The 22,859-nt window shown below is 41.2% G+C and overlaps 6 protein-coding genes across 8 annotated transcripts; 1 reads left to right on the forward strand and 5 right to left on the reverse strand.

The window, feature by feature from the left end:
- Positions 1 to 162: 162 nt before the first annotated feature.
- On the reverse strand, positions 163 to 2,603 carry LOC111231597. Its single transcript, XM_022758749.1, has 3 exons — positions 1,667 to 2,603; positions 803 to 947; positions 163 to 695 (listed from the first exon to the last, which is right to left on the reverse strand). The coding sequence occupies exons 1-3, from the start codon at positions 2,172 to 2,174 to the stop codon at positions 362 to 364; spliced, it is 987 nt and encodes a 328-aa protein (XP_022614470.1). The 5' UTR covers positions 2,175 to 2,603; the 3' UTR covers positions 163 to 361.
- An 86-nt stretch (positions 2,604 to 2,689) lies between these two features.
- On the reverse strand, positions 2,690 to 8,460 carry hps4 (HPS4, biogenesis of lysosomal organelles complex 3 subunit 2). 2 transcript variants are annotated; one of them, XM_022758736.1, is made up of 13 exons: positions 8,134 to 8,460; positions 7,713 to 7,803; positions 7,404 to 7,547; positions 7,178 to 7,285; positions 6,777 to 6,893; positions 6,164 to 6,258; positions 5,994 to 6,066; positions 5,442 to 5,566; positions 4,658 to 5,330; positions 4,256 to 4,382; positions 4,132 to 4,150; positions 3,850 to 3,961; positions 3,438 to 3,528 (listed from the first exon to the last, which is right to left on the reverse strand). In XM_022758736.1, the coding sequence occupies exons 1-12, from the start codon at positions 8,151 to 8,153 to the stop codon at positions 3,880 to 3,882; spliced, it is 1,674 nt and encodes a 557-aa protein (XP_022614457.1). In that variant the 5' UTR covers positions 8,154 to 8,460; the 3' UTR covers positions 3,438 to 3,528; positions 3,850 to 3,879. The 2 variants fall into 2 exon arrangements, with proteins under 2 accessions (XP_022614448.1, XP_022614457.1); XM_022758727.1 differs by lacking the exon at positions 4,132 to 4,150 and having other exon boundaries at positions 2,690 to 3,528.
- Positions 8,461 to 10,604: 2,144 nt separating this feature from the next.
- On the reverse strand, positions 10,605 to 13,640 carry LOC111230882. Its single transcript, XM_022757770.1, has 7 exons — positions 13,418 to 13,640; positions 13,137 to 13,311; positions 12,932 to 13,002; positions 12,218 to 12,391; positions 12,043 to 12,140; positions 11,892 to 11,963; positions 10,605 to 11,812 (listed from the first exon to the last, which is right to left on the reverse strand). The coding sequence occupies exons 1-7, from the start codon at positions 13,446 to 13,448 to the stop codon at positions 11,669 to 11,671; spliced, it is 765 nt and encodes a 254-aa protein (XP_022613491.1). The 5' UTR covers positions 13,449 to 13,640; the 3' UTR covers positions 10,605 to 11,668.
- A 1,225-nt stretch (positions 13,641 to 14,865) lies between these two features.
- On the reverse strand, positions 14,866 to 17,706 carry LOC111229454 (cytochrome c oxidase subunit 6A, mitochondrial). The gene is made up of 3 exons (XM_022755790.1): positions 17,589 to 17,706; positions 15,271 to 15,413; positions 14,866 to 15,164 (listed from the first exon to the last, which is right to left on the reverse strand). The coding sequence occupies exons 1-3, from the start codon at positions 17,689 to 17,691 to the stop codon at positions 15,075 to 15,077; spliced, it is 336 nt and encodes a 111-aa protein (XP_022611511.1). The 5' UTR covers positions 17,692 to 17,706; the 3' UTR covers positions 14,866 to 15,074.
- Positions 17,707 to 18,252: 546 nt separating this feature from the next.
- On the forward strand, positions 18,253 to 20,414 carry LOC111227729 (C-type lectin domain family 4 member E-like). Of its 2 annotated transcripts, none has more exons than XM_022753418.1 (8): positions 18,253 to 18,309; positions 18,845 to 18,925; positions 18,995 to 19,096; positions 19,186 to 19,272; positions 19,358 to 19,411; positions 19,505 to 19,644; positions 19,795 to 19,910; positions 20,019 to 20,414. In XM_022753418.1, the coding sequence occupies exons 1-8, from the start codon at positions 18,261 to 18,263 to the stop codon at positions 20,170 to 20,172; spliced, it is 783 nt and encodes a 260-aa protein (XP_022609139.1). In that variant the 5' UTR covers positions 18,253 to 18,260; the 3' UTR covers positions 20,173 to 20,414. The 2 variants fall into 2 exon arrangements, with proteins under 2 accessions (XP_022609139.1, XP_022609147.1); XM_022753426.1 differs by having other exon boundaries at positions 19,013 to 19,096.
- Positions 20,415 to 20,441: 27 nt separating this feature from the next.
- pla2g1b (phospholipase A2 group IB) lies at positions 20,442 to 22,104 on the reverse strand. The gene is made up of 3 exons (XM_022753451.1): positions 21,901 to 22,104; positions 21,048 to 21,181; positions 20,442 to 20,583 (listed from the first exon to the last, which is right to left on the reverse strand). Exons 1-3 carry the CDS (start codon positions 22,038 to 22,040, stop codon positions 20,465 to 20,467), a joined length of 393 nt encoding a protein of 130 aa, XP_022609172.1. The 5' UTR covers positions 22,041 to 22,104; the 3' UTR covers positions 20,442 to 20,464.
- Positions 22,105 to 22,859: the final 755 nt, after the last annotated feature.

Here is a 22,859-nt window from a genome sequence, read left to right on the forward strand (position 1 = left end):
TTTCCCCACCTTTTCCTACCAACTGAAAAGTTCTTTAAATAGAAGCACATATCTAAAAGGTGCTGGGAGGAGAATATTTAAAAGACAAACACAGCTGAACAAAGCACATCCACTGACTCAGGGGGCCACACACTTCTGTCAAGAGCTGCTGTTAGATTTAGTTTTAATAACCAAAGAATGACTCCATAAACTTACAGTATATCATATTCACTATTTACAAATTTATATATATATTTTACAAAACATAACATTTATAAATTAATAGATTTGACATTGAAGTGCATCATTTCCTTTGTTAGAAAAGAGTAATTCAGCAGATAAAATGTTTCCATGCAGAGTCACAGTCTCAGTTTGACTTCATCTATCTGTAGTAGAGCGCCATGAAAGGTGTGTGTGTGAGGTGAACGCCGCCGCCTCCGCAGGACACACCTGCTCCGGCCTGACCGCAGCCCAGGACCAAGCCCAGCTCCAGAGCAGGCAGCGCGCCGGCCACCCCATCCCCCCACACATCTCCGTCAGTGTCCTGCAGAGCGTGAGGAGCTGGCGGATCCCCCCTGGAAGAGAACACCATCCGCCGCATGTTCACCAAGCTGGGACCCCCTCCAGCACCACCTGCCGCCTCCTGCAGACTCTGGAAAAGGAACAGCAGATCCACCCTCAGCTCCACCACGTCGCCCCGAGACCACACACTGTACCTAAAAGGAGGCGAGAGACAACAGAGGCCTTTAGACTAACGGCTGCAATGAAGGATTTTGTGAGAAACTGAGCTAGTAAAAGATCACTTGGTGATAGGAGTTTTTACCTTGTAGGGAGGCTGCGCTTTGCCATGGACGGAAGCACAGGATGGAGATCCAGGTGCTGTGGGTTGGAGAGTTGAAGGTGAAGCTCGGCTCTCGTAACTGTCAACGACAAAATCTCCCTGGTGAGGAGAAACTCCACATTGGTTTCTGCAGGAGGAGAAGAAGAAGAAGAAGAAGAAGGAGGCAGTCAGGAGTCTGTCAGAGTCACAGTCTGGTTTAACACACAGCATTTAATGTCACAGAGCAGCACACACACTCATGTTAACCTCCATTCACACAAATCCCAGGGATCAGGAAAGAAATCTCCACCACAGAGGCGATGTTCTCACTCCTAATACCTTGTTAATCTGTCAGCAGGACATCTCAACCAGCTCAGGCTCATTGTATGCAGATAACACAATCCTCTATAGCTGTATTAAGCTATTAAGACACCCCCCACCCCAACTGCTTTCACTTCTCCAGCTTCTGACATTCCTGCACAGTGTCAGTCCTTCAACCCTAAGTGCTGGATGGGCTTTTCTGAGTGTAAATGGCATCTTAAGTGTGTATACAGTAAGTCTAAAGTCATTTTTGCTATTGAAGATAAATCTCTCCTCTTTACTAATCCTCAAGGCAACTGGATCATCCTCACAGCTCCTGAAGTTCAAACCCTTCAGCCTACATGTAGTTACAGTAGCTCGTACATATATATATATATATATTAAGCCATATTTAGTGGAATCAACCTAACGGAAATAAACTTCAGCCCATCAGGGCCTCGTGAGCGTCTCTATGTGAATCACTCCAGACCCAACACGACCAACAGATCTACAGTGTTAAAAAAAACAAAACTCATCAGGAGAAGGCATGGATCTGTTTAGTCTTACCTCCTCTCAGGCGACCTTGAATCCCTTTGACGCTTCTGCAGCTCAGTCCCTCCTGACAGCAGTGGTAAACCCGGCGGACGAAGCTGAACAGAGGTTTTCCTGGGAACACCAGGCCCAGGGAGGCCCCCGGGGAAAAGGGCCGCACACGGAGTTGCAGCACTGTTGCGTTATCCCCTGGAGCTTGTTGTGTGTTTTCCAGCCAAGGCGCCGCCAGCTCCGCGCACCGCTCCCGGTGCTTCTCCTCGACCCCCCGCCTCCACCGCCTCGACGCGTCCGTGCGTAAAGTTGCTCCAGATGATTCATCTCCAGCTTTCGGCGACTGTGGCACAAATCCCAGCGTGTCCACTGCGCGACCAAATACTCCAGTGTCACTTGTCAACGCCGAGAGAAGAAACAGAGAAATCCAAATGCAGCGCGAGGAGGCCATTTCTGTGAGATTTCTAAATCCTGACCTTTGGATCTTCACTGATGAATAACAGGCAGCTTCTGCGTGTCGCCAGCTCTGCATCCGGAGAGTTTGCTCTGCCTGCTATATACCCCACTGACAATGGGGACATCTCACCACTTAGAATTTCAATCCTTGCCCTCCTCACAGTCCCTGCCCCTCTTTTTTGTTCGTACCTTTAACCACCCATTTGCCCCCCGCTGCTTTCTTTTAATGCGCCTGCATAATGAGGCGCCCCGAAGAGCGCCGACCCCGTCCATTCAAATTCAACTCCTGAGTTAATGACTCTAATTACTCCATATTTGGATCATCAGGAACCATCTCATTTACAACACATGCGGAACAGAAACCTTCGGACACAAACATGAATAATAACATTTTATGAGCATGTGTTTGGCTTTTCAAACGGCCCTCAGCGCACGTCATCCCTCAGTCATTTTGAAACGAGGCGTTAAGCCTGAGGTGAAAACAACAGGCGTTAGATTGCAGGGTCACATGCGGGCCGCCGATGGCCCTCATAAGGCCGTGTAGCCCCTGTGGTTTTAAACAAGCATTTACAAAAGTAGCTCACATAAGACTTAAGATCATGTTTTCATTTAATGTCCACTAATAACGCAGCACAGTGAATCTCTTCCAGAAAAAAAAAAAAAAAAACTCTTCCAATTCAAACACAGTAGATCTAATAGGTGCATATTTAAATAACACTTTCTTGTTTCCAAAGAGTTGATTTGATATAAATAGAAACTTATATAAAAGCTGTTTCAGATTATTTTAGAAATGTACGTAACAAATTTTGCAGCATGTGCAGCAGGGAAAAGAATAATTAAATGCAAGTTAAACAGTATAAAGATTACATTTTAGTCCAAATTTCTTTTTTAAAAGAATAAATACAAATATAAGGAATTATTACATTTACTGCATTGTTGATATGACTGAACGGAGAATATGGGTAAAGTGTAAAGTCCGGAAGCTTAAAAATTGTAGTCGAGACAAAAGGTGTCGTGTTTCAGCCGAACAGAGATTAACTATTCTCTAACAAACATGAAAGTAACTCGAACTATGACTAAAACTTCACTGTAAACATAACTAACATAAGCCTTGATGGAAGAACTCATTTTCATAGCAAATTCATAGTAATGATACAAATAGAAAAGAAATAACGTTATATTATTCTGTGTTGGTTTTAAAGTTATTCACAGGACAAGTTCAACTTCATTAAATAATTTGCAAACCTGCTCCATCACGTCAGAGCAGGTTAACCCCGTGCTTCAGCAGTCTGTGTCGGGCCTTGCTGGGCAGCGAGAACGCGCTGTCCTGGTGGTTAGGGATGCCCGAGTTCCTCAGTGAACCCCCGTGCTGCTGGAAGTAAGTCTCCTGGGCCACGCTGCGGGTTCCATACACAGCAGCACCGGCACTCCTGCGGTGAAAAGGTCACACACATTTACATTTGAAGCATGTTTCAAGCACGATGGCGTGCGACAGAAGAAAGAGCCGATAAAGAGACGCAGAGCAACGATGGAAAGGTTTTCTGTTCAGTGTTCAGTCGTTGCAGTGCGATCTGTGCAAGTAAAGCGAGAACATTCAGGGATTGGTGGGATGTGATGATACACACGAAGAACTGACACAGCCCCCAACCCCCGACTTCTACTTGAGGAGCCATGAAAGGCACGAGTACCCCCTCCACCCCCCACCTCAACCACCATCACCACTACCACCACCACGTCACTGCCATACTGACCTGATAATAGCCTCCTGCAGAGTTTCAGTGTTACAGAAATGCAAGTGAAGAAGTGATGTGGCTCTGACAAAAGGATGCTCCGGGGCTCCCCCTGGTCGACCAGACAGGTTGGCTGCAGAGACACACAATAACAGCGGCACATTAACCTGGACAGGCATGTCTGCTGCACAAAGGAATGCTGATCACAGTCTCACTAATTAGCCGCTAGCTCATGCAAAGACAAATATAAAGTTACAAACCCCACCCCAGTCCCCAGGTGGACATGCCAGGGCTTTTACTCACTCTAGCAGAAAAGTGAAAACTGGGAAAAGACAGAAATGATCAGATGCAGAGGAAAGATAAGTATAGAAAGAGTCAAAGAGTATAGAATAAAGGGATGTATGTGAGCTTATTATGGGGGTCTTACTTGTCAGCGTGCTCTGGATGCAGTCAAAATGGGCAAAGATGTAGGGTCCTTGAGCGCCAGGGGCCCCTGGAGAGATGGTCCTCAGATGGGCCTCCAGTCCATTGAGTGACGCCAGGCTGCTGTGATACTGGATACGAACCATAAAGGCAGAATCAAATATTAGCATTTCAAAGGCAAATTAGCGCGCTCATGCACTTAAATTCAAATTCTACTGAGTCACAGCTGGTGGATTACAGAGGCGGACATTGTAATGTATTACATCAGCTGTGTCATGAAGCCTCTTTTTGTTGCACTCATCAAAGGAACTATGGTAAAGTTTGGTGCTCACAAGAGCTTCTGTATGAAAATGTGACAGAGATGAGAGAATTCCTGGTTATTAGCAGGGTTGCTTTTGTTTCTCACCACTTCCTCCATTGAAGCTGTGTCACTCAGGAAGTGAGGCTCCACCAGCAGGGCCAGCACCAAGCCTTTCACCCGGTGCAGGTAAAGCGTCATGGGGATCAGCGGACTCTCCTCTGGGTTGTCGAAAGCACCATAGCAAGGAGGAGGATCTCCCACCTCCGCCGTCTGACCTTGTGCTCTCCCGCTATCTCCCACCAACTCCTTATCGTCATGTGACTCCTCATTGCCTGACTCGCCCCCTCGGAAGTCAAACACCGTCCCACAAGCTGTGTCTCCCTCTCTTCCACCTCCATTGAAATGGGAGTTTCCTTCAAACACAGAGTCGTCTCCTTTGTTATGTATCTGGCTGTCTCCATCTCCGTTGCTGTGAAAACTCTGATAATACGATTGCTCCAGCGCTTCCTCCTCAGCTTCGTGGGAGTGTTTTCCATTTGAGAAAGGAGGCTCGGGGGACTGCGGTGGGGGGTGGAGTGGATCAGCAGCGCTCTGTGAAGGAGCTGGGCTAAACAGAGAGTTATCTGATTCTGACAAGCAAGGGCTGAAGGACATCTTCTGGGGGGACTGGGAGGGACCCGGATCAGATGAATCGGACTCAGTGGAGGCCATGTCAGATAAAGTTCTTGACAGGCGGGTCTTCTTTAGGGGACCGTCCTTGTGTGGAGTAGAATGGGACCTGGAGAACAGTTAGAGAAATGTTATTCAAACGTCCTGTTTTAGGCAGCCTGTGTAAGTCAAATACTTCCTGTGAACAAAATAAATGAATCTGAGGAGGGTAGGACGCTACCTCAAGTCTTTGTCGACAGGGGGAGACTGCAGGTACTGGAGTTCAGACATGGTCAGAAACACTGTAGTGGAGCAGACAGCAGCGCTGGAGGAGCTGGTGGAGCTCAGTCCATTGGGCTTCTGGGCCTAAATAAAAATAATTAAAAACAACTGGCTTCTCATTTTTCTTGTTAAAGGTATAGTTGAACATTTTGATTTTAACATGATTAATTATTATTTGATTTTATTTTATTTGGTGTCTGGTTAATATTTCCAGTGCAGAGAGTTAGATGATTCCACTCTCATGTCTGTACATTAAATATGAAGTGGTTTGATGGAAACATGTGACTGAATTTCCCAAACAGTTTTTGTTTTTGATTTAAGTGAAAATGAATAATAAAAATGTAAGAAGCCTGAGCCAGCAGCCAGTTAGCTTAGCTTGGCACAAAGACTGGGAACAGGGACAAACAGCTAGCCTGGCTCTGTCCAAAGCTAATAAAATCTGCCTAGCAACACATCTAAAGAAATAGGGATGTAACTCTGAATAGCATTTGGACTAATTTTCATGTCCTACCTTTGTGTACGTTTCACTCTCATGAACCATGACTTTCATTGTGAGCTCTGGAGACATCTGTGTGCTTACAACTCTGAGGAGGAGAGGCAGATAAAGGCTGGTTTTAGACTGTGCTGTATTTACAAAAACTATCCCAGTGAGAGTTGGATCATGTCAAAATGTCAGCCCACCTTCCTCTGAACAGAATACAGCCTGCTAACACTAGAGGGCAGCGCTGACAGGCCTGAAGAATGAGGGCAGCTTTGAGCAGCAGAAGTGGGTCAACCTGAGAACAAAAATTCAATTTGTCACCAGCTTAAAGTGCATAAACTGAGGTAATACATATATAACAGGATATGGATTAATAACTTCATTAGTTCAATTGTTGCACCAAGACACTTATGTGAATGTTGGAATATAATCATTTGAGTTGTTATGTCATCTATCATGTGACAAACCTGTTTTGCAAAAGCTTAAAAATTATGCCAAAAACAAGATTTGACTAAACGAGCTTGACAAGTAGGAGATTTGAATCATTATAATTTAACCTTTCATGTGGCTAACAGGCCAAAAGTATCCAGGATTGACTGGCATTGGCTTCGTGCACATCACAACTGTGTACTCTCGGTACAATAAATATGTATAAATTTGGCTCTGCATGTTTGTTAAGACATACTGACGGCTTACTCAATACCACAGGACATTGTGACACAGTCATTTCCTGTCAGAGAAAATCGATGTGCAGCAGCAGCATGAGAAAAGACACTCCAGGCTAAATGCAGAACTCTGACATCTTGTACATACATTGGTCGAGTCAATGGTCCTCAAACAGCTGAAGATGTGATGAAGCTCTGAGGATCCTGACTGCAGGTGTGAGAGATACCGCGCCCATCGAGCAGCCAGAGTTTCTCGACTGTTCAGCTACAAAACAAAACAAAGTTCAAATTACAACATGCAGAGTTAGACATGATATTTCTGACTTCAAAAATGTCCATGTATTTTTTTTATAATATACATTGGTTTGATACTGAATCATTGCCTTGTGATACTGACTTTCATTCTTTTGTAAATTGCTCTTAAACGTTGGTCCATGACTTTTATATCTGTGTCTCGAAGTCCTTTAAATAAAGAGACTCTTGGAGAACAAATCAGCCTTTCAAAATAAAAGACTATTGTAGAAGTATTTAGACAAGTGGAGACTGCACCTGGTAGCTCTGTCGGATAGAGCCGTTGTAGAAACAGAAAAGTTTTATTAGCTGATCCAGGAGCTCGCAGACACTGACGGTGGGAACTTCCACTGAGCAGCCCAGAGCCTGGGAGAAAAAAAAACACATATCCCCCAAAATAACCATCAAAGAGATTACCTCATATTCAGGACATAACAAAGTCATCTTGAGAAGTTGCAGCTGGGCCACCTGTGAGAGCACTCACCCAGAAGAAGTCATCTTTCATGTGGATGGCATACTTGTTGCGGCGCAGCCTCAGTATGCGTACGGGAGAGGAGGACAGCTCAGAGACACAGCGGCCCACGCCGGCGAGCTGTCCACAGAGCAGCTCCTGCTTGTCTATGGGTGTCTGGAAGAAAAAAAACATATGAAAACTTTAAGATAACTGAGTTGTAATCTGTCGATTTAAATGTAAACACACAAACAAGCATTGGGGAATCCTTATCATACTCAACGTAGATCCACCCACAACACAACCACACGTGTGACTTGGAACAGTTTGTGAAAGTCAAACCTCTTCAGGATAGAAGTAGCAGATTCCCTCTCTCGTGGGGTCGCCCTCTCCTGTGACCTTTGATCCATCGTACAGGAAGAAATTACTACACCTGCAAAATAAATACTCTAATAAATGTCTAAATTCTGAGATGTGCTTTTAGTTCCCCTACACATAAACTGGATAATTATTTATATGCTGGACAAAGAATGCCAAATGCCAGAGATTGTTGTGGTGCTCCAGTTCACTCAATGTCTCAGGTGTAGCAGAAAAACCTGCAGCCACGATCGACCGTGAAGCCAGCACATTTATTATAATGTGAAAGTCAGGGTTCATGTGAAAACCTTCATGTCTGGTTTACGTTAATAATGGGTGTCATCTCAGACCATCCTGCAGGCAGTAGCTTGTTAGACTGGGAGAAGACAGAATCAGCTGATCTCACCTTCTTATCAGCTCTGCCATCACCGACACAAAGCCCAGGAAAAGAGAAAAGTTGCTCAGTCATCAGTTATCTTCTGTCTATGTGTTCCTACTCCACCTGGCTGTAGGTAGCCTACACTCCGTCAAAAAGTAGGACAGGAGATTTCCGCTGCGGATCCGAGTCAGACGTTTCACAACCTCCAACACACGGCGGACTGTCAGCTGTGCGGTTCAGTCAGCAACAAGAAGTATTACGTTTTAAATCCCGGCTGTTGTCAGCCACTGTTTATTTTCTATTCGCCCCTGAAATGAATCATTGCGACGGGGCTAGTGCTACCTGAGGAATGCGGGTCAGTCACACTTAGTGGAAGTCATGTGAAAGTACGGCAAGTTCACTGGGACAAACTAGCACGCTATTCAAAAACGCTCGACAAGCCTGTAGAAACCAGAACTACTTAAGGTTTAAGTTACTTTAGTAAAAGTAGTGCTGGATAAAGTCCACTACAAGTAAATGTCACAATTTTACCAAAGCTTCAGCGTGTTACATTAGATTCTTACGGATGTATTAATGTGAAGGCAGCATTTCATAACTGATTGAAGTGATATTAACTATTTCACTCACTAGTTCAATCCAGATCATGCTTTATGTTTTATTTTGCTCAGAGAAAATAAAGTCTTGATCTTTAAAAGTATTGCTGTCAGACAAATGTTGTGGGTATTTACTGCAACATTTGCCTCTGAAATGTAGTGAACTAGAAGTACAGTGAAGTATATCATAGAAATACTCATTTAAATCAATGTATGAATAATATATAGGTAGCCTACAGTACTCTGCATTTACTTATTATGTAAATAGCCCATGATTATGATCATCCTTATGACGAATATTATTATTAGTAGTAGTATTAGTATTATTATTATTAGTAGTAGCAGTAGTAGTAGTAGCAGCACTGTGATTAATTAATCAGAAAACTGCATTAACTTGATTCTTTGGAAAATCTGAGACTGATTCATCCTTGTCCTGGAGTGAAATGTCCTACTTGCAGAGGCTGTAGTTGCAGGTAGTTCAGAAGATGAAATATGAATTTTGAATGTCATAGCCTAGATATAGGTATATGGAGGGACTATGATCAGGGTTAGGGTAGCTATACCAACCAACTCTGATCAGCAAATTCTGTTAATCTGAAAGGGGAGAGTAAGGGACTCAAGCCTTCATCCTTCAGGGGGAAAAGCAACTAAAAATGTACAGGCTTAAAGAAATCACAGTAAACAGATCAAATATCACCTGTTTAAATTCACGTTTCAGTCATTAAATACCTACATTAAATATCAATTAAAATGTTAAAATATACGGGCAGCACAGCTGAGCCATGGGAAATTTAGGGACTGTCACATTGACTTTGTGTGTCGCTATTCGTGGGCAACAGATACAAAATGAAGCTTCACTGTTCGTTTCTTCACTCTGAAGACCTGAAGCCATGATGAATCCTATTCTCAGTGATCGATTGAGGACGGCTGTAGAAGTTGACCGTGAACGCGCACAGCTCTGTCAGCCAATGGCTGAATTAAAGCTGGGTGCGACTTTTATCATCTACTCAGGAGAGAGACTTGTAGCTACATCACATCTATTCTGAAGGCAGGAGCCAAGTTCATGCCCCAGATCGTCTAGTGCATAAACTATAGGGGGGATTTGTGTTGTGTGACAAATCCGCCATTTTGAATTTGTCCAAACATTCGTGCAGGGCCGCGCGAGAATACATCGCAGCGTGCAGCTGAAGGACGTCCAGAATGCTCCGACTGTGACCTGCTGCTGGATGCACAAGGCAGACGTCCGCCCACCGTGAGCCTGGTTTTCAGCGACTGTCGCCAAGTGTTTGCTCACTTTGTTTGATTGTTGTGTCTCTGTAACTCATATTATTAAGAGTACGGTCTAGACAGGCTGTATACGGAAAGTGCCCTGAGATAACTACTGTTGTGATTTGGCGGCATGTAAATAAAAAAATACTTGACAATCCGAGAAGAGAAGAGAAAAACACACATTTTCTAATACATCAATTTGACCAGAGACTAGAGTATGTAAAGCTTTTTGTGAAGGTCTGGTTCACACAAGGCAAGTCAGCAGTTAAGTCAGACTTACTATGAAGCATTGTTAAAATCTGCCAAAACGCATGTTTATCAAACACCATAATTACCATTTTAATACCTTATAGGCCTACTAGTTGAGCCCTGTACATGTGTCTGGATCACATATCAGATATTGAACAAACAATTTTTATTGTCTCTAGGTAAGACCCAGATACATGTTCTACAGTTCACAAACTATTCTGTATTGTAATCAAGACATACAAAAATAATTAATAAATACATAGTAAAACACAAGATTGGGAAAAAAAAACAATAAACAAAATCAACAATTGCATTAATTCATAAATATATATATAAAATAATAATAATACATTGATTTTTTAAATATGACAAAATTGAATAATCCAAGACATTATAGGTTTTGGGTGTGATGATAAAATTGGTGTCATACCTTGGAGGAATAATTCCATTGCTAATGCAAAGGACAGAGTGGTCTGCTGCTGGTGACTGAAACCAATTTAAACTTTTGTCAAATTTCACATTAGCTGTGATTCCACATTTTATTACAAATATTTCAGCACAGTGATGTGGGGTTGGCCACAATATGTCCAAATAAATCTGTTCAAATCATATAGATGGTAGCAGTACAGACATATCAGAGCCTCAGCAGGGAAGTTATTAAGTGTCTGTTGATGTCCATCAGTCACAGACCTCAGCCTGTCAACAAGGCAGAGGATTTGTAACCAAGCATGTCATAATTAGGGCTTCTTTCATGTTAAATTGTCCAATTACTGTCTCCTAAAATTGTGGGAATATGTATAAATGAGTAACCATTCCTTCACTACTCATCTGATGTGAGTATAAGTGCTGTCAAACTAAAGCCATTGTTTGCTTCATTCATTTCAAATCCAGTGCGCTGGCGTACAGAGCCAACACAACCAAAAGTGTGTCAATACGCTGTAACTCATGTGATAATGGAATCCTCCTGGGGCACAGGGTTACACAGCGGCTCCACAGGGGCTCCACTTACAAGCCCTTCTTCATGACCCTCCTACACTGAGCCCTGCACCGGGCCTCAAGCCCGCTTTGGGGCAACTCCTGCCAAGACAATCCTGGGATTGACATGACATTTGGTAAACTAAAGAAAAGATTTTACAGTCACAGTCTGAGGATTGCATTAGATACCCTATGTGCTGTTGCATGTGAAGAGCTGTACAGTGCCATATTGTAACAAGGCATATTTTGACCAACTGAATGCCAGAATTTCATTAAGAGACATTGCTGCCAACAAGTGCTGTTAAATCCCCAACACAAACACACCACTCCAAGTGTGCTGTGGGCAATTCAAAATACTTGAATATGATATACAATGTAACTAAAGCTATTTATTACAATTGTCTGACCTTAGTAAATCAAATTTTGTTTTAATTTATAATAATACTAAGATAAAAACACAATCATTTTTCACATGGTCACAGTAGCTGCTTATCAAGTAATAAGATTTCTTTTTCCAGCTTCCTCATTTTTAGTGCTCTGTACGCCATCTGTTGGTCACGGTTCTCTATCTCCTTTTTGAGGTAGCGACAGTAAAGGGCCTTTATGTCTTCTGTCTGCCTCTGCAAAAGAAATTAAACAACACATGTGCTCATATTGTTCTTATTCTTCTTATTACTGCTACTGACACATAAACCTCACCTCTGGATTTCTGCCACCGGTTGTAGCACATGCTGAATCTGACCTTTCCTGCAGAATGCTACTGTGCACATCCTGCAGTAAAACAAACAAGTCAATATGTTAAGCATTAAAAGACAAACGGCTGAAAAAATGCACGTTAAGAAGCACTTACCCCTTCAAAATGTGTATCACTGACATCCGTCTCATCACCACTCAAGCTCTCTGGTTCAGTTTTTGTTACAGGCAGGAGGAGTACAGGGTGGCCTGACACTGTAGTGGTGGGGTCAACATTACATTAAGCCATGTGGTAAATTCCAGGTCTTTTATGAAAAGTGAACTACACCTACCACTAATAAAAGAGCTGTCAGATCCAGGCAGTGGCTCAATGCAGGCACCCCCAGGCAGGACCTCCACTCTAAGCCTGTTGTCTTTGTGCTGCAGCACATCCTCCTCAGCAGAGGTCAGTGACGGAGTTGCTGATCCCCCATCATTCCTCATTAGCTCCACCCTTCTTCTTTTTGCTGCATAACGATAGATCAGTAAAGTAAGTCATTCCCCTGGACAGTTTACAGTACAGTGCTGAAAATGTAACCAGCGGTGGACGAAGTATTCAGATAAAGAAAAGGAGCGATGACACACTGTGAAAATGCTCAATTAAAAGTAAAACCCCTGAATTCAAAAACATACCAAAGTGCAAGTAAAAATTTATCAGAAAAATGTAGTTAATGTACTAAAAATAAAATTAGTCATTATGCAACAGAGCGGCCCCTGTTGTGCAATATTAACATGTATTATTGGATCAATTTTCATGATGCATAAATGTGTAATTAGCAATTTAAAGATTTGGTAAGTGGAGTTGGAACTAATTTAAACAGCTTTTTACACCGTTGGTTGGTTTATAACAATGCATCATATTTTAAGAATGTATGTTTTACATGCAAAATCTTAATCTGCAAAATAACTAGTGAGTTTAGCAAGGTAAAAATACTGGAATCAAACGAATACTTGTCTGTGAAGAAATATGGTATTGAGTAACTGTTAACCACTGTTTGCAATAATACCTGTTTGCACTATATTTTTGTGTTTGACTTTAACTTGCTGCCATGTCCTTTTGTAGCCACTGTCCGATACCCTGTGAATTATTAAAAATAATAATGTTGTTAGGTGTCAGTACAGTTACATCATCAAAAAGTGCAGTTACATTACAGTGGGCTGACCAATATTATGAATTATATTTTGTTATAGACTGGCCACAGTTCTTCTTACGCATTGATTTTATCAGCAATTCTCTGCCAGGCTTCCTCTCTGAGTTTAGAGGCGCTTGTGGTGTTGGATTTGGCAGTCAATATCTCTCTTTCTTCTTCATACAACTTCAAAATAAGTTCCTGCTCTTTAGAGCTGAAAAAATGTGCCCTCTCATGTTTTTTCATCATCCGGAAATCTACAAAAAAAAAACAAGGAACTGTGAATGTAAATTCAGGAGTCAAAACCATTATTGTTTTTGTATAGTTTATTATGTCATTATATCTTGAGCTAGGTCTCCTCACCTCCGTCTGTGTTCATGAACTGTAGTGACATCCGGGTTTCGGCGTTCGATTGATTTCCCCTTAATGGCGGAGCGGGTACGCGCAGTTATCCGAGATGTTTCAATGCTAGATTTAGTAATCAAATCGTAACCCACGACGGTGAGACGAAATAAACCCGAGTTTAATCGATGCTACAGTCAGTTGCGAGACGCTTCACGTTATCAATAACGGTTTAAGCGACGGAACCAAGGAAAAAACGGTGGGTGTCATGAAGCTTGATATCGACGAGCTTTGTTAACCCTGGATTTTCTAATTCGGTTTATAGCGCGTTCACGTGAAAGAGGTGGAGTCTGTAACAAAGCGCGAGTCACGTGTAACAGGTCTGGAGCATCACGCCTAGACAAGATAAACCAGAGCCATGGAAATAAATAAACTATTGTTCGACCCCAAAATCTGGTGCTGATTCAGTGACTAAAGTTGTTATGTGGAACAACAGATCACAAGGTCACAAGCACACAGTTCAAACAGCACAAATAAGCATGCGTTATTTTTAATGTTTTGGTGATGCCACGTCTTTGACAGGTCCACGAGAATGGCCTAGAGTTTAATGAGTGTAAGACATAAGTGGATAGGACTCTTTCAAATAAAAATAGTTTGACATGTCGCAGTGGGAAGAGCACTAATGTAAACAATTAAATGTTTTCTAAATGTCATGAACCTGCTTCAGTTTCAGGCTCCCCCAGGAGTTTTCATGCAGCTGGTGTTTGCCATGCAGGCTTACTGTGACACTGTATAGAACTGACTGTCCATTAATGTTATTAGTAACACCTGTGCTTTTATTTGTTATGTCAAAATATATCTGCTGTAGAAAAGACCTCTTCAGGCGTTGCGTATTTTTCCTCATGAATAATATTTTTTGTGTAATGATCAGGAAAACATGAAATTAGTAAAGGATACAATGTGGTGCAGTGCACTTAATAGTGGGAAATACATTATTCACATAGAGAGGCATTATGTGGAATCATCTGTATGAGTGGGAGGGTATGCAGTAGTATTAAATATCTAATAATTTCAATTAAATTCAGCAACATTCAGGTATATCTAAGGGTGAGATTGGTTATACTAAGGGAACTTGTTAACCCATACAGTAGAGCATAGGCCTTTTTCCACAGCAGACACTTGTCAAGAGTAGGGGAAGCCCAGGTGTTAACGGGAACAATGGCTCCATTATACTAACTGCACCAGTTGGAGGCCCTGTGTCAGAGTGACCCAGTATGAACAACACCATGACCCTGATTCTGATGCAACTAAATGCAATTCAGTCATCATTCTTTTAAAGTTTTTACATCTGTGTTTTTCCTATAGTGATGTGTTAAAATGTCTTCTGTGAAAAAGGCTTATTCATATAAACAATAATTTGAGAACCTTGAATACAAACATCAAAGCAACAGACAGAAATAAAACACAAATTGAGGTAATAATAGTTACTTTATTTATGTTAATTCAGTTTAAGCGGACATTGTGTTTAATGGTCCAGAGCAAAGGAAACTGTTTGGGTGCCCCACGTTGAAGGCACAGAGGTAACCAAACAACAATTAAAAGAGTAAACTGTGAACGTGAGTGTGGTCCAGTAAGAAACAGAGGGACTGGTCCCAGTTATGAGGTCTGGAGGGAGGGTTTACTCATCCATATCCTCATAGCCATCAGGAAGAGCATTCACATGTGGGTTGTGGAAAAGGGTTTTTTTGCCATCTCCCCAAGGGAAAGGCTGTAGGAGTAAAAAAACAAGACAACACATAATTAAGTCAAAATACTGATAAAAGTGTCTCTTAAGTCAGACATTTTGGAAAGTGAATTATTCTATAAAGTCAGACCTTGGTGCGAATGCGAAGGTGGCTGTAAGGGATGAACTCTGGACGATCATGGCTATGTTGCTGTTGCTTCAGGTACATGTTCAACATGCACACAGCAACACCAGGTATGGCAACCAGGAAACTGAGCATCCTCCATTTCTCAGCTGAAGGAGAAAGACAATAATGATTTGTTTAATGAACAATTATACATCCAAACACTAGGCTTTCTGAGAATTGAACAGCAGGAAAACAAGGTTTCTTTATGATGTTATGAATCTGCACTTACCTTGTACTCTTCACCATGACTAAAATGTCAGATACCACCATTTTTTTGTCATTGGAAGCAACTATCCATAACTATACACAGAGAGGAGAGGATGAAGCTTGGAATAACCTACACAATTTACAGCAGATTTATAAATCCTGATTTAGCTTTTAAAAAATTGGCTGTCAAGATGGTATTATGGTGGTGAGTTACCAGATTCAATCGCTGGCCTCCAGGTTGAACTACCTGGACTGACCCTACTAGCCATGGGTCAGTAAACGCAGTGTCCTTTCCAGCAAATGCTAAAATCCCTTCCCACACACAGCTGAATGGCCTTCTGATCAAGACTTTGCACCCAGTTTACCACAACAGCTTATAGACCCCCCCCATTGTGCTGTGTCATATCATGCCACCTTGACATGCTCTTAACTTAGGTGACGTTTAATTCCTAGCTATTAAATCTGCCTTCCAAAGTTATGAGTATCCACTCTCTATGGTCATGCCCAAAATTTCAGCCATTTTGGAAAAATATATTTGAATTTTTATCAGGGGCTTATGCTGTCATATTGAAGCCAGACCCATTGATAGGTATTTTGGGTGCCACATTTAATAAAGCTGATAAATGTCAATCACAGGCAGTTTCATTATGTATGGTATTAGCAAAAAAAAGGCTATACATCAGAAGTGGAGAGAGGCACTTGTGCCTACCTTTGAAATAAGGCTTGGGGAACTGAGCAATGTATTACACTTGGAAGACCTGAGATATCATTTAAACAAAAAGTCAGGGTTATTCATGAAAGTTTGGAATCCAATTAAAAACCGTTTTGGTAATTATTGGCCAGTGATCTTAATATTTATAAAGTCTTTTTATTATGCAAAATGAATATTACATGTTTGTTTGTTTGTTTGCTTGCTTGCTTGCTTGTTTGTTTGTCTGTCTGTGCCCTGTGTGCCTTGACTGTCCCAAGCTGCTTGTCATGTATTATCTGGTGTGACATACACAACATCCCAAGTTTGTAGCATTTTTTATGATAAAAATGCCTAACCTTCTCAGTTTACAAGGAAGTTGCATCCTCCATTAGGGGGGCAACAGATAGTTTTTCCTTTTCGCCTTGCAGTTTGCCCTCTTTACTGTTTCAAGCAATCAACAGTCAGTGCAACATACTTAGAAATTATTAAGACTTTGAGTGCATTGAATCAGTATGGTTATTACAAAAGTACTGTCATCGTTGTCCCAAGTTGCTGTATAACTACTCATGACAATTTCATGCAAGTACTGTTTGTCACAGGACTTTTATTTGAACGAACTGTCAAGGCTATTGAATGTTTGAATGGGTAACCTTGTTATGAAAAATAATAAATAAATATTGAAAAAAAGAAAAAGTTATGAACATGTCACTTCCTCGGTATAATTAGTTTGAGCCTTACACTTAGTAAAAATGATTACATTCAATTTACTTCTGCTCATTTTCTTTCGGTCTCAACTATATCAAATGAAAAATTAAAAACTGAATATTTAATCTATTTTTCTCTAACTGTAATGCATTTATTCTGCTAGTGATAAACTATTGTAATCTATTCAAAGTTACCTTTCACCCCTCTGCAATATCTGCTCGTATCCTGTGCCGGAATTCTTTACCTTATTTGTTTTTCCTTCAATGACTTCTTCTGTAAACTACTTTCATAACTTGATAAAAATTGAGAGCATATATCACTAGGAATAAGAGTACCCAGTGACCTGATGTGACAGTGTTGTTGCTTAGCTTGCAGAAAGTGTTATTCATGACACTACTGAAATTTCAAGCCATGTAATTAACAAACTTTAAGTGACAACGCTAAGACTTTATGAGTATAAGTGTTAATGCTTGTAGGGGGTGACAGACTGATATTAAAATGTATTTAAGGTAGAAATTAGCTTCTTCTACGCACTGTCCGCTCAAGGGTGTTCAGATACTGCTAATGCTAAGAAAGCTAACGCTAGCCCAGCAAGGTCACCGCCAAAGTATAACAAGTTGTTCAAAATATAAATTACATTAAATACAACCATTGAGTTGTAATGAGGTGGTACAGTTACCTAAAGCGCCGTGTCCACCACCAGCAGAAGCAGAAAGCTGGCGCCGGGCCTGGGTCAAAGCAGACCTTAGCAACACTTGCGAAGTACGTCCGAGAGCCGCCATTTTCCTTTCTGAGAGACGATGGGACCGGAAGGAATTTTCTTATAGAGGTGTCACGTGGGCCTCCACAGCTTGACGCCTCTCCTTCGCCCCCAGCGGTGAAACCAAGAACTACAGAGACTATCTTTGCTCAAGTTTCTGTCTCTCGCGGGACTTTTATATGAAAATTTGGAAAAATTATGAAACAACACCAGAGGGCAATGTAGTGTAAGAATGTAAATTTAAGTTAAGTATAAACTGTACTCAGTATTTAGTTTCAAAGATAAGATAATTCTCTCTTTGTGGAAAAGTACTGATACCAAGTTGTAAAAATACTCCATTACAAAGTCATGTGCTCAAAATCCTCTAAAAATATTATCATAAAATGTATTTACAACACCAAAAGCAAAAGTCCACAGAAAACTGGTTCACAATTTTTAATATTGAAAATTTAAAGAGAAAATTGCATTTTATTCTTGAAGCAGCAAGATGGAGCTAATTTAAACTACTTAATGTATAGTTAAGCACTGTAAACTAGTGCTGTTAAGGAAGTTTAGTGTTTCTCTTTAAAGGGGAGGACTTTCTGTGATCTCATGGTCAGAGTCCAACCAGAGAAATCCAGAGATAATCCGGATGATGAAGGTGAGTGATGAAAGTTCAATTTATTATAGAGTCTATAAAGTCTTGTTTGTTTTTTGAAATGTCTTTGCAGTCATTATTGTCAAAATGCATAGAAATCCATAACTGTGTAGAAATGTGCATTAATCACTGCACTGTCATGCATGTTCAAATGACAGTGAATTATACACTGAATAGTTTATACATCAATGTGGACAATGCTCTTATATCATAATTCACTTGGTGAAGCGTCTAATTAAATTTGTTGCATGTTAGTGTTATACATACGTTATATACTGTATACAGGATATAATGGCCAAAGTTTATTTATTGAGTCGTTAATAGTTAACATATTAGGCCTGAAAACAAACAAGTGAGATTTAGCTGATCTCTGATTCGCCATTGCTCTCTGAGAATCTCAATTTGTCTATGGACTGAATACTTTGATTATTAATTACAAGATGTTTTAAAGGTTGCAAATAATAACATAGTATTGTACTACCAGCATTAGAGAGCCTAAAAAAAATCACTTTTACCAGATGAATCTGATCTCTTTCAGTTATGGACTATCAGTTCCACCAGTTCGGACCACCTGATAACAGCTCCCTAAGTGGAGAAATCAAAATCACTACACAACCAGGTACAACATGTACATGTCAGCTGATTTTGATTCATGCTTTAAGATGTTGCCTTAAACTAAGAGAACAAGACTGTCACTGTTTTGAAGGTATGAAGAGGATCGTGGCGTTTGTCCTGTATGGCTTCCTGGTGCTGTTGCTGTTAATTCTGCTGATGGTCACTGGGATAAAATGTATGACTTTACACTCAAATTGAGCTGGGTCATTCATATACTGGATTGTTACACAACAATTATAATATGACTATTTTCTTATCTCAAAGTTTCCCAGTTAAACAAGGAAATCACTGATGTCAAACTTCACCTTGAGAGTATGAATCATGCAGGAGTATCTTCACTGTCCAATTCGGGTGAGCACACAGGTTTTCAGGTCTGGATATATTGATGCAGCTGCATGTTTGATGCCCTCTCTTAAAAATGTTTTTGTTGTTTTAGTGGCTTTCCAAACTGCAAGTGAAACAACTGTACAGAAAGAAGCCCAAGTTACAGGTAAAACCTGAATACTTTAATATCAATAAAATCAGAACTCACTATTTTTTTGCCACTCACACTGTATGACTTGTCTCAATCTTCTCAAACCAGGAATATGTAAGGATGGATGGATGTCTTTCAGGGAAAGCTGCTACCTGCTGTCCACCACTGTTACTACCTGGATCAAAGCACAGTCTCTGTGCATAACACAGGGAGGACACCTGCTGGTCCTCAATAATGTAGAGGAGCTGGTGAGGTTTAAGTGTTCTCCAGTTTGGTTCCACATAGTTTCAGTGGCGCTGGCAACTGGTTATGATTGTACACAGGCCACTGATAATAAGCACTTTTACAAGTGTAACAAAGGTTTTAAAATAACCTGTTGCTATCTTTTTTATTTCTAGGACTACATTTCATCAGTTGTTCAGATCTATTCCAACTACTGGATTGGACTTGTGGAGCGACACCAGGAGGGACACTGGACCTGGGTGGATGGGACTGACTTCGCCTCAACCCCAACGTAAGAGAAACACGAAGCTGTGAAAATGAAAAGCACAAACAAATGCTTGGGAATAGAAGTCATCATTGTGTGTAACATAATTATGTCTCCTCCCTCCTCTGTGTGCAGTTTCTGGGATGAAGGTCAGCCTGACAACTGGGCCTTCAGAGAGAACGGAGAGGACTGCGGGCAGCTTCACGCCTCTGACCGACGCAAACGCAAGAGGTGGAACGATGCAGACTGCAGCCTGCAGTACCAGTACATCTGTGAAAGCAGGGCATGAGAGACAGCGGACCTCTCTGAGCTGCTGAGCCCACACCAACATCACAGGCCTGATATGTTGGGGGGAAAATGGCAGAAATTAAAACGGATGCAAATTATGTTTCTGATATCACTTTATAATTAAGAGTGTGGATCACAAAAAGCTGAAATTTGCATAGACATCTTTGAAGCTTTAATAAAATAATGACTATGATTACAATAGCCCTTTTCTCCTTTAGTGATCTTTAATAAAAAGTCACTCTTAAATGTTGGTGGTGAGTTTCTTTTGACTGCGTATCCCTGCATCCCTCGGCTCACTTGCAGCGGTCACTGGGAAGGTGGGCATTTCCTTCATTATAATCTGCCTTGGCAAAGCACAAGGCTGCTTTCCTGTCACACTCACAGATGAACGTCTCGCAGGCGTTGTTGTTATCTACATGACGAAGACAGAAGAGAGCAATACTAGTGTTAGGAAGAGAATAAAAGAGGTGGAGACAACAATTCTTGGTCCATTTTTACCTCTGCCAAGGAGGTTATGTTTTCACCTGTGCTTGTTTTTTTTTTTGTCAGTAGGATTATGTAAAAAAGTACTGAACCAATTTGCACTGAACTTGGTGAAGGGATGGGACAAGGGCCGGGGAAAAACCCGTTACATTTTGGGGCAGATCTGGATCATTTACTATGAATTTTTTCTATGAAGTCTGGTGTATGTTGTTTGACACTGGCCTTGGCAGAGGTCTGTGTTCTCTGAGTGCCCTTCTAATTCTAGTTTGTTAAACACTGATTGATATTATAAACAAGAATGATGTAGTTCCTTGTTTTTCCCTCACAGAAAACTCAGTAGCTAGTCGGTAAAAGTTGCCGTGTTTAGAGGCGACATTGTTGTCCGACACTCACTCAGACAGGTGATGGTCTTGCTGGCCTTGTCACATCTGTAGCTGTATATTTCAGTGTAGGGATTGTCGAAGATGGGCCAGCAATCGTCATGCTGCATGGCTTGACTGTAGCACTGGTCGTGCACCTGACAGCACCTACAAGATACACAAAGCATGAGGTGGTCATTACAGCACGTTCTGCATATCAAGCTGAAGCTGCAGAAAAACACAGTTAATTTCACCATCTTTTGGAAGCTTTAAATTAACATCAGGCGGCAACTAACAATTACTTTTTAATTATCAATTAACCCGCCAATGAATTGTTCGATTACTAACCATTAATTCATTAATTCACATTGCAATTTCTCAGAATCCAAGGTGATGTCTTCATATGCCTAGTTTCCTTTGAACAGTCTGTTGTTGTCACTTTTCTATCGCAAAAGGACTAAAACAAGCAAATATTCACACTAAAAAAGCAGGAACCACTGACTTCATGGCCATTTTGCTCATAAAAAATACTTGATTTATTGAATAAAAATTGCTGATTTTGCTGATTCATTTTTGTTGATTTACTATGAAAACTTCACAAATGTTTCAAGGCATTTAGCATCAAAAACTAAATTCCATTCAGCTGTATTGTCTCTGAGTGACGGCAGGACGTCTCAGAGATAGGCATCTCAAAACCTGAGAAAATGAAACTAAAACTATCTGCATGTCACGATACCAACAGAGGGGAAGTCATAAAATATTGTCGACCTTTTAAGTTTTTTTACTACAGTTAGAGGAATGTTGGAGCTGAAGAATCGAATCATAAAAGCACAACGCAGAACATGAACCAGAACAGCAGAGGAGTGTTTCTGTACCCGAACCCTCACCTGTCAAGCTCATCCACAGGTGTGCCGGAGCCTCCCAGCCCACAGTAGCAACCATAGTCAGTGTAGTCAAGCAGCGGCCAGCTGTCAGGTAGAGTGCAGATGATCATCGCCCTGAACTGCCACAGAGCTGGGTAACCCATCACTGTGGGATATGATGGAGAATCTCAGACAAAGCAAAACAGCCTTGCAGTACCTCACAAGAGATAAAAATATCCAGGAATGAGAGCTGTCATGGCAGAGACATTTAAGCACATATGGGTTGGGATGCTGAGGAACAGGACGAGCAGGGAATGAGTCATGTGTATTATGCAGGTTTGTAAAGCTTAAAGCTTACATTGACGGTTGACTTTGAGAGCTGGTGCTTTTTTTGCCAGGAGTCTCCCAACCTTCATACATTATGCAATGCATATAGTGTATACCTACACATACACAAACAAGAGCCCCTCATATACATATCTGGTTCATTATTTTTGTGATGTTGTACTATTATACTATAGATTATTTCCTTTTGTGTTAACATAAACACTCAACTTGAGTAACCTGCAGTGGAAAGTCATGGGAACTCTGACAGGTGCCAGCTATTGACACAGCTGTCGAGTTATTCTAAATTCAACTTCAGTCTAAACTCAAGTGAGCACAGAGTGAGCAGGAACAAATAGATCAGGGAATATTTGATTAGCATAGGATAAGATAGGTTTTGAAGGGTTTGTGGGAGGCAAACCTGAGATCATCTCGACATGTTGTATATCCTGTGGATATGTTTGAAATGTCTTATCCTACACTGTGTGGGAACAGACTGAATTTGACCAAAAGCTTCAGCTACTGACAGGATGAACAGGGTATTATTATCTATTATTACAACTCATTATCCTTTCTATTTCAATAACATGAACATCAAGCCACATACCAGAGCACAATACACTGTGCATCTGCTTTTTCTTCTCTCTCAGGATTCGGTT

This window comes from Seriola dumerili, unplaced genomic scaffold, assembly GCF_002260705.1.
Source record: "Seriola dumerili isolate Sdu_G_001 unplaced genomic scaffold, Sdu_1.0 BDQW01000017.1, whole genome shotgun sequence".
In the NCBI taxonomy this organism is placed as follows: domain Eukaryota; kingdom Metazoa; phylum Chordata; class Actinopteri; order Carangiformes; family Carangidae; genus Seriola; species Seriola dumerili.

Excerpts from the sequence above, each read along its gene's own strand:
- LOC111227729 (XM_022753418.1), top strand. The coding sequence starts at position 18,261 with ATGGTCAGAGTCCAACCAGAGAAATCCAGAGATAATCCGGATGATGAA. Across the intron at positions 19,645-19,794 it reads TCAATAATGTAGAGGAGCTG|GACTACATTTCATCAGTTGT; the intron begins GTGAGGTTTAAG and ends TTTTATTTCTAG. Across the intron at positions 19,911-20,018 it reads GACTTCGCCTCAACCCCAAC|TTTCTGGGATGAAGGTCAGC; the intron begins GTAAGAGAAACA and ends CTCTGTGTGCAG.
- LOC111230882 (XM_022757770.1), bottom strand. The coding sequence starts at position 13,448 with ATGTCACTACAGTTCATGAACACAGACGGAG. Across the intron at positions 12,141-12,217 it reads TGACAGCTCTTTTATTAGTG|TGTCAGGCCACCCTGTACTC; the intron begins GTAGGTGTAGTT and ends CCACCACTACAG. Across the intron at positions 11,813-11,891 it reads CCGGTGGCAGAAATCCAGAG|AGGCAGACAGAAGACATAAA; the intron begins GTGAGGTTTATG and ends TTTCTTTTGCAG.
- hps4 (XM_022758727.1), bottom strand. The coding sequence starts at position 8,153 with ATGGCAGAGCTGATAAGAAG. Across the intron at positions 7,286-7,403 it reads TGAAAGATGACTTCTTCTGG|GCTCTGGGCTGCTCAGTGGA; the intron begins GTGAGTGCTCTC and ends TTTTTCTCCCAG. Across the intron at positions 6,259-6,776 it reads GGACCATTGACTCGACCAAT|GTTGACCCACTTCTGCTGCT; the intron begins GTATGTACAAGA and ends TTTTGTTCTCAG.
- LOC111229454 (XM_022755790.1), bottom strand. The coding sequence starts at position 17,691 with ATGGCGGCTCTCGGACGTACTTCGCAAGTGTTGCTAAGGTCTGCTTTG. Across the intron at positions 15,414-17,588 it reads TGGTGGACACGGCGCTTTAG|CTGAGAAATGGAGGATGCTC; the intron begins GTAACTGTACCA and ends TTTCTCCTTCAG. Across the intron at positions 15,165-15,270 it reads ACCTTCGCATTCGCACCAAG|CCTTTCCCTTGGGGAGATGG; the intron begins GTCTGACTTTAT and ends TTACTCCTACAG.
- LOC111231597 (XM_022758749.1), bottom strand. The coding sequence starts at position 2,174 with ATGCAGAGCTGGCGACACGCAGAAGCTGCCTGTTATTCATCAGTGAAG. Across the intron at positions 948-1,666 it reads TCAAGGTCGCCTGAGAGGAG|AAACCAATGTGGAGTTTCTC; the intron begins GTAAGACTAAAC and ends CTCCTCCTGCAG. Across the intron at positions 696-802 it reads AAGCGCAGCCTCCCTACAAG|GTACAGTGTGTGGTCTCGGG; the intron begins GTAAAAACTCCT and ends GCCTCCTTTTAG.
- pla2g1b (XM_022753451.1), bottom strand. The coding sequence starts at position 22,040 with ATGGGTTACCCAGCTCTGTGGCAGTTCAGGGCGATGATCATCTGCACT. Across the intron at positions 21,182-21,900 it reads CCTGTGGATGAGCTTGACAG|GTGCTGTCAGGTGCACGACC; the intron begins GTGAGGGTTCGG and ends TGTATCTTGTAG. Across the intron at positions 20,584-21,047 it reads CAAGACCATCACCTGTCTGA|ATAACAACAACGCCTGCGAG; the intron begins GTGAGTGTCGGA and ends TTCGTCATGTAG.